This window comes from Chamaea fasciata, unplaced genomic scaffold, assembly GCF_029207755.1.
Source record: "Chamaea fasciata isolate MVZ Bird 193981 ecotype frontalis unplaced genomic scaffold, bChaFas1.0.hap1 SCAF_1, whole genome shotgun sequence".
Taxonomy (NCBI): domain Eukaryota; kingdom Metazoa; phylum Chordata; class Aves; order Passeriformes; family Sylviidae; genus Chamaea; species Chamaea fasciata.
In genome coordinates, this window is record NW_027094086.1 from 105,982,001 (window position 1) to 105,989,125 (window position 7,125).

Consider the following 7,125-nt stretch of genomic DNA (forward strand, 5'->3'; position numbering starts at 1 on the left):
CTCCAATAATTGCAGAAGAACATTCAACATGAAATTTGGAGGAGATTCCAAATTGTCAAACTACTAAATACCGACATTTCTTCCCGTTTTATGGATTTTTTTTTCCCATTTTCTGAGCAGCTTAGTGAAAGCTTTCTTCATGATATGAGCTGATAAAAGGCATCAACCTAATTCTAGGCATCTTTGTAAATCCCCATGGGAGCAGTAACTGTAGAGGACCAGACCAGAGAAGGAGTCTGAAAAGTCTATTAATGGCATTTTTTATCCTTTTCCTGTGCAGTATTGTGTATGGACCGATGGTTTGAATGCCCTCCTTGGGAAGGATATGTTGAGTGACCTAACGCGGAACGACCTGGACACACTTCTCAGCATGGAGATAAAGCTACGCCTCCTTGACTTGGAAAATATACAGATCCCAGATGCTCCCCCACCCATCCCAAAGGAGCCCAGCAACTACGACTTTGTTTATGACTGTAACTGAGGCAGTCACTGAAACTTGCTCTGAAACTGGAAATACATTATAACTGGAGAGAAATTAAAAATTAAAAAAAAAAGAGAAGAGTGTGAGGAAAAAAAGAAATCCACTTTTGCACCTTGGATTTTGGCTTTGGGGAGGGATGTAGAAACACTTGCATTCCTCCCTGTTCCCTGCATCCCTTCCTTCCCCATTCCCATCTTCCCCATTGCTCATCCAAATCCACATTGCTTTAATTAACTTGTAATTGCGGGCAATTGGCCTTGCTTAAGGCAAGGACTGCCACTAAGAAGCACCCTCCTGAGGACTTTTTTTACATTTTTAATACTGGAATAGACATTCTTAACTAAAGGACCTTGTTATCAAACTGCATGCCTGTGAAACCCACTTGGCAGGGCAGAGGCTTTAACTGGAAGGAGGAGGGAGGTAGGGAGAAAAAGCAGCTACTGTAAGCAGAAGATTTCCCCAGACACTCACAAGAGTCTGCTCACCACTGAATCCAATGAGATGATGAAATTGGTTAACTGCTTCCCAGTGCTTGCACCATCCGTCACTGTCATTATTCTCTCCACCGTCATCTCAACTCTTGCCTCCAGCCTTCACCCAACTGATCGACTCCCAGAACGGAAAGTCTGCAGGTTTTGCTGTACCATACGCTGCAATGCTGCAACAGCTTTTAACTTCTTTTCCTCCCAGCTCTTATGATAGCCCCACACTAGCAGATCACTCGCACAAACCGTGTATGAAGCCACTAGTGTGTCCCATTCCTGTAGCATTCCCTAAGCCTCAGTTGCCTCTGAAATTGGCTTGTTGCTATTTGAAGTGATTTTTATTTCCTTGGTCCAAAGTTCAACAGTAATTTTCACAAATTAATTACAACTGCCAAACATCCAGGTTTACATTGTTGTTATTGCTACAGTGTTAGAAATTTTCAAGGGATTTTTTTTTTGTACGGGTTCTAATTTTTTTATTTTATTTTGCCAAACAAATATATTTAATGAAAACTAATTTCATTGTGAGTAATTTTGGGGAACAATATTTTTACTTAATTTCCATTTGGAACATTTGCCCTGAAGGGAAAAAAACCACCATTCCCTTCAACTTCACTGTTGAATAAAAATCTGAGTTGTGATGATTCTTGGAACTTTGTTTTTCTTCTGAAATTGTCTCTTATTCCTTATGTTTCCTAGCAATTCTGAACTGTTTAGTAAAAAGAGGAATGGGAAAACCTTTCTTATCTGTTATCTGATTTAACTTACTTGTTTGTTAGCAGTGACAAGGATGAAATGCATCCGGAGATCTCCATTGCCATGGTTACATGAGCCTTCCTGTGTTGAAGGGCCCTTGTGAAATCCAAAATCCCAGCATACTGATGTTCTCGTGGTCAGTTCAAGGCTGCTGCCTTTCCTGTGTTTGCTGGGGCAACTGTTTTCCTCTATTTCCATTTTCTTCATTGAGAGTGTTTATGGCTGCAGAAGATTGGTATTTGGATGGTTTGAGCTTAGGAGGACGGATTCCCTTCATCTTCATGTTCTTTTAGGTATTTCACTAAGTTTAACAGCAAAGGTTTGAGTCTAGAGGAACCTGCCAGCTCTTTCCCTCCCACTGCACATGCTGAAGACAGATGTTTATCAGTGTAAGATTCTCTCCTGCTCAGACCCAGCTGAAAAAGACGGTGAAGGAGTTTTATCAGAATTCATGGTATTGAGAACTCCAGAAGGTGGTTCCAGTTCTGGCAGTCATAGAAGTTCTCAACTGAGGTGACCCTTGCTCCGTCCAGATGGCTCTGGGGAAAACATCCTGGCTGGCCTCACACCAGTTGAAGAGAGAAATGATGTCCTGCAGGTGCAACAGAAAGGAAGATAATGAGAACATTGTATGAATGCAATCATCAAAGTCCCAAGGAAGGTGCCTTCCAGGAGCTGTGCTTGCAGTATTTTATGAATGCCTTAATGGAACAGAAGATATAAGTTAGTTTTGGTGGTAATGGATGATTCAGTCAATAAGAGAGACTGAGTTAAACTCTGGAGGGAATAGTTATGGTAAAGTGTGGCCTGAGAAAAGGTTCCTTCTTAATGAGAACAGATGTACAAGATGAGTTGTGTGAGTTTGAGATGGTTTATTCTCCAGAGCTTTCTCAGACTATAGCAAAGGTAGTCATGGCCAGGAAATAGTAGGAGCAAAGGCACTGCCTGCCACAGGGGATTTTTAAGGGGTCCCAGGGGTGAGGGATGGAGGTAGAACCATGTGTCTTTTACAGGACTCTGATGCTGCCTCTTACCTTGATGCAGATAAAACTTGGAGCAGCCTGGAGAGCCTGAGTTGTTTTAATTTCCCTGACCCAGGTGGATTTGGTCTTTACTTACAGATTTCAGACTTGGTGCTTCAGATGGGTTTGCTTTGCTGCCAAAAGAAACACCTCTCACTCCTAAGCTATAAGAGCCAAGCACACTGCCAGCTCAGTGGCACTCCAATGCTGTGGTCTTAGCAGGCAGGCATCTGCATGACTATCAGAGAGAAGCAAACAAAACCCCTCCTCCAAAGGACAACTTGAGCAGGAGATAAAGGTTAGACTTGCCTCCTCCACTAAGGTGAGTGCCCCTAATTCCACCCCAAGAGCCCAGGGGAGGTGGGGGGAGGAGAGCTGGCAACCCTGCTCTCTGTTTTTACCAAAAGCTCGTGCCCATCCACATGACACTGAGGCACATCAACACCAGTCAGGCAGCGTGGGGCTCTTGAGCACAAATGGCTGGGAGCCCTCTCCTTTCACAGCAGGTTACACAGCCCATGACCCTCTGTCCTGCCCTGGGACCCCACAGCATGAGTGCAGCCTGACCGGGGGGATCCAGGTCCAGGGCCAGGGCCAGATGGATACCACAGCACTGCTGCGTGGCTTCATCTCACCACTTCTGCAGCTCTGCTTTGCAGGATCCCCAGCTCCCCACATGGCCTGGCTCTTTGTATGGGTTATGCACAGTGTGGGATGGTCACATGAGCAGGAATGCTAAATTTGTATCCGCCACCCTGCCATAGGAAAGAAGAGGCTCAAGAGTTGCGTTGGCGTAATAGCCCTTCCAGCTATTTTAGCAGAACTCCCACAGCAACCTGAAAGGCTGTGGTGCAAAGAAGAACCCTGCCTTCAGTTTCTTGAGCTGTCATACAGGCTCGCTTCGTCATTATGAAATTTAAAACAAAAAAAAAAAGTTAAATGATGAAGAAATATCCTGCTGCTTCCCATTCTTTAAAAAAAAAAAAAAAAGAAATTGAGAATGAAAATGGCAAATTCATTTGCTCATGCTGTTGTGTTCCGGAAAAGCTTTTAAATCTTCACATTCAAGGAGATGCAGCAGGAAAAAGAACTGCTATTGAAGTTTCTTGTATAATTTCAAAGCATTAAGTGGGTAATTGCTTGTAAAAGCCATAAAGGGGAGAGAGAACAAAAAAAAAAAAATCAGTCTAATTTTAGTTCCTGTTTTGGAAATGACATTGCTTTTGAAAGTTAATATATTCTTTTACCAGAAAACTTGAATCAAGAAAAATATGTATCTTCTTAAGTCAACTTCTTGCTCTACTCGTAAGGACAAGGAGAAGAGCAGCAATTCTAAGTAATCCTGTACAAAGCAAGCAATGTGTCAGAGAAATAGGGCTTTTATTACCATTTTTCAGAAGCAGTTCTTTTTTCAGTATGGAGAAATCTTTCATTAAACCTTACATGAAGAAATAACATTATCACACCAAGAGGCAGGTAGGTGCTGACTCTCTCTTGGGTTGCAAAATGACTGTGCAAGATCCTGATTACTTCATTTGTGAAATCCTCTTTTGTCTTCATGCCCTACCCAGAATTGCATTTTTCTTGCCTAGAGTGCTGGGCATCAATGTCGCATCAATGAGAATGTGAAGGCTTGCATGGAAGCCTGGTGGGTTCCACAGCCCAGAACAAATCTGTCTTCTCTGGCAGACAGCTGAGCTGCAAGGGAACCCTGCATCCCCTCAGCAACCCTGTAGGCCACCAGCTGCAATCCCACAGCCTCTGGCCAGCTCTCAAAAGAGGGAGGGATGAAAGAAGAAAAGAAACACGCTCCTGTCAGGAGAAGATGGAGGGAGGAGCATGGGCATGAAATGCCCCTGAATCCATCTGCTCTTTGGTTGTCATTACATTGGACTCAGTGGTCAGAGGTGCCTCTGGATGCATCGAGCTCTATAGTGATTCAAGCTTCTAATTCTGAGAAATAGCCAGCAAGGAAGATGTTGGAGCAGGAGGACACTTTTTTACTGCCATATCCGCCCCCCCTCCTCTCTTTTGTTGCTGCTTCACTGACAAGTAAATGGAATTAACTTCACTGTCATGTGAAAGTCGTTCATCTAAGGAGCATAATAAGATTAGTGTAAGATTTTACTTCTTTATTGCTCCATTCTTCTTCAGAGTTTAAAAAAAAAATAAATCCAGCTATTACTGACCTGGGGAAATCTTAGCTCTCTGGACTACTAAGTATATGATAGCCCTTCCCCTTAGAGGTAAAGAAGGTAAAGGTAAAATTCCTGCAAACTCTGGAAAACATTCATAGGACAGAGTTTTTGTTACACTGCTGGCTGAGCTGTCATTGCTTTCCCTGCAGATGGATAAATCAGGATGAGACTTGCTTAATGCACCCTCCCTCCCTAGATGATAATTATATTTGAATATTTAACATCCACATGGCTTAAGCAAATTCCCTGATTAACAAAGCACTTACCTGTGCAGCAAAAGACTCTTGATTTCAGTTTGATAAACAGGCACCTAAATTTAGGTGAGTGCTCATGGACCAAGCTAGATCAGGGCCTGTGTGAGCAGGAAGGCAGTTTTACCAGTTACTGAGATTTTGCTGCGTGCTCAGAGGCTATGCAAATAATGACTTTTTTGTCTGATGTGTAATTGGATTGTGTACCTGTGGTCACTGCAAGAGACTGAACAGGATGCCATCTGATTATTCAACATCACTACATCTGCTTTATGCATCTTTGGGACTAAAAACAACAGTTAAAGAATTGAAAGAGGAGCAGGAGATCATGCTGAAGCCTGATAGGAGAGTGGAATTAAAAGCACAAGTTTTTTAGGGCAAGACTAGTCATAAAATGGATGTTGGGAGTGCCATGAATTCTGATAGTAAGGTGGTTTCAAAGTGCTGAGTCAGGGAGTGAAGTTCTGCAGCAGCCTCCTGAGGGCAAGGTTAAAAAGTACAAGAGACCATTTCAAACTCGTTTAGTGCCGTATATTTACACTTTATTTTCGCTTCTTGCTGTGAGACCTTGAATATTACTGAAGAGCAGAGCTGTCTGGTGATGCTTAACTTGCAGGGACACACAAGGGCAAAGGAAGCATCTCATAAGCTGTCCCTCTCCAAGTAGAGAGGCTGGTGTTGGAAGTGGAATAGTTTTCTGAATTGATGTGTTTTTTCAACAGAGAGTTTCTCAGTTTTACTATAGGCACTTCAGTGGAGGTGCTGTGTGGAGAACAGCAGCTGTTGTGGTTTTATACTCTCTTGGAAGAGCCAAACAAGCTTCTTCATATTAGGAGGCTCTTGCAAACCCTCTCTCATCCTATTAGCCTCTTGTCTATGGACATTTCCTATAAGATGTGGCCTATGGGACAGCCACAAAGCTGGGGAACCCAGTGCTGTGTGTTCCAAGTAGAAAGCTGGCCTGTAGTTTCAGCCCGTGGAGGGTATGGCCACAAGACAGCAGTGCATGTAGAGGAGGGGAGGGAAAAGAGATACTTAATAAAATTTTGCCAAGGGATGAAGCCAAAGGCAGGCTTTCTTTCCTGTGACATTTAAGGATCTGTCTTGAATGACTTTATTTCAGTTGCCATTAGAGAATTCTGCAGCCTGATTGAGTGCCACAGTTAAATTTTCCCTTGATGAAACCTCATGAGTCTAATTTTAATCTTGTCAGAAACACGGTGTTCAGCTTAAACTGATTACGTTTTGGGATTCCTCTTGGTTATCATGAGGGAGAGAGAGGCTGGCTGTCCTTTGTTTAATAAGAAGCAGCAATTTTTAATGAGGTATATCTGTATTTTCTTGGTTTCTCTAGAAGTGCCTCAGGTTTATTATCCCCTTCCCACTGCCTTCCCCAAGGGGCCAAGGCACCCTGGAGATCTTTGCTGTCCCACCAGCAGGCCATGCACATGTGGGAGGCTGAGCCTGTGGGACTACATTCCCTGCCAATTAACAGGGAGTTTGTATTGTCAGGGTGGTTTTTGAAGAAGTTAGGAACAGCCATGTAGGAATCTGCCAGGCTTCAAAACAAGTTTTCTATATATGCTTAAAATGAGGACAGTGAGGATGCAGGCGCAGTACATTGTGCAAAGCTGCTGACTACTTGCATCTTTCCCAGAGGAAAATGGCTCATCCACAGGGTTTTCCCAGGGCATAGCTTCCTGCTTTCCCCCATAGAGCAGCAGAAGCCTGGTGCATTTGAAAAGGCTTGGAGATGAGAGCAGAGAAACATGTGAAAGGTTTCTTTGCCAGGAGTATGACATTTAAAGATCACCAGTAGAATTATTTCGGGTATATTTCACCCGCACAGGTCCCCCTGCATATGTTCCTTCACTCATGATACCCTCTGCCAGTCTCTGACATTTCTCAAAACCCCAGGTTCCCCCTTTCTGT

General features: G+C 43.4%; 1 protein-coding gene across 8 annotated transcripts in view; it reads left to right on the top strand.

Annotated features, from left to right (window-relative positions):
* The window catches only part of ELMO1 (engulfment and cell motility 1), a 304,867-nt gene extending 303,243 nt beyond the window's left edge, over window positions 1-1,624 (top strand). For all 8 annotated transcript variants that reach the window (XM_066192198.1, XM_066192190.1, XM_066192232.1 and 5 more), the window contains one exon: window positions 281-1,624. In XM_066192198.1, the coding sequence (XP_066048295.1) occupies window positions 281-481 (201 nt within the window). In that variant the 3' untranslated portion in view covers window positions 482-1,624. The remainder of the gene's footprint in view (window positions 1-280) is intronic.
* Window positions 1,625-7,125: the final 5,501 nt, after the last annotated feature.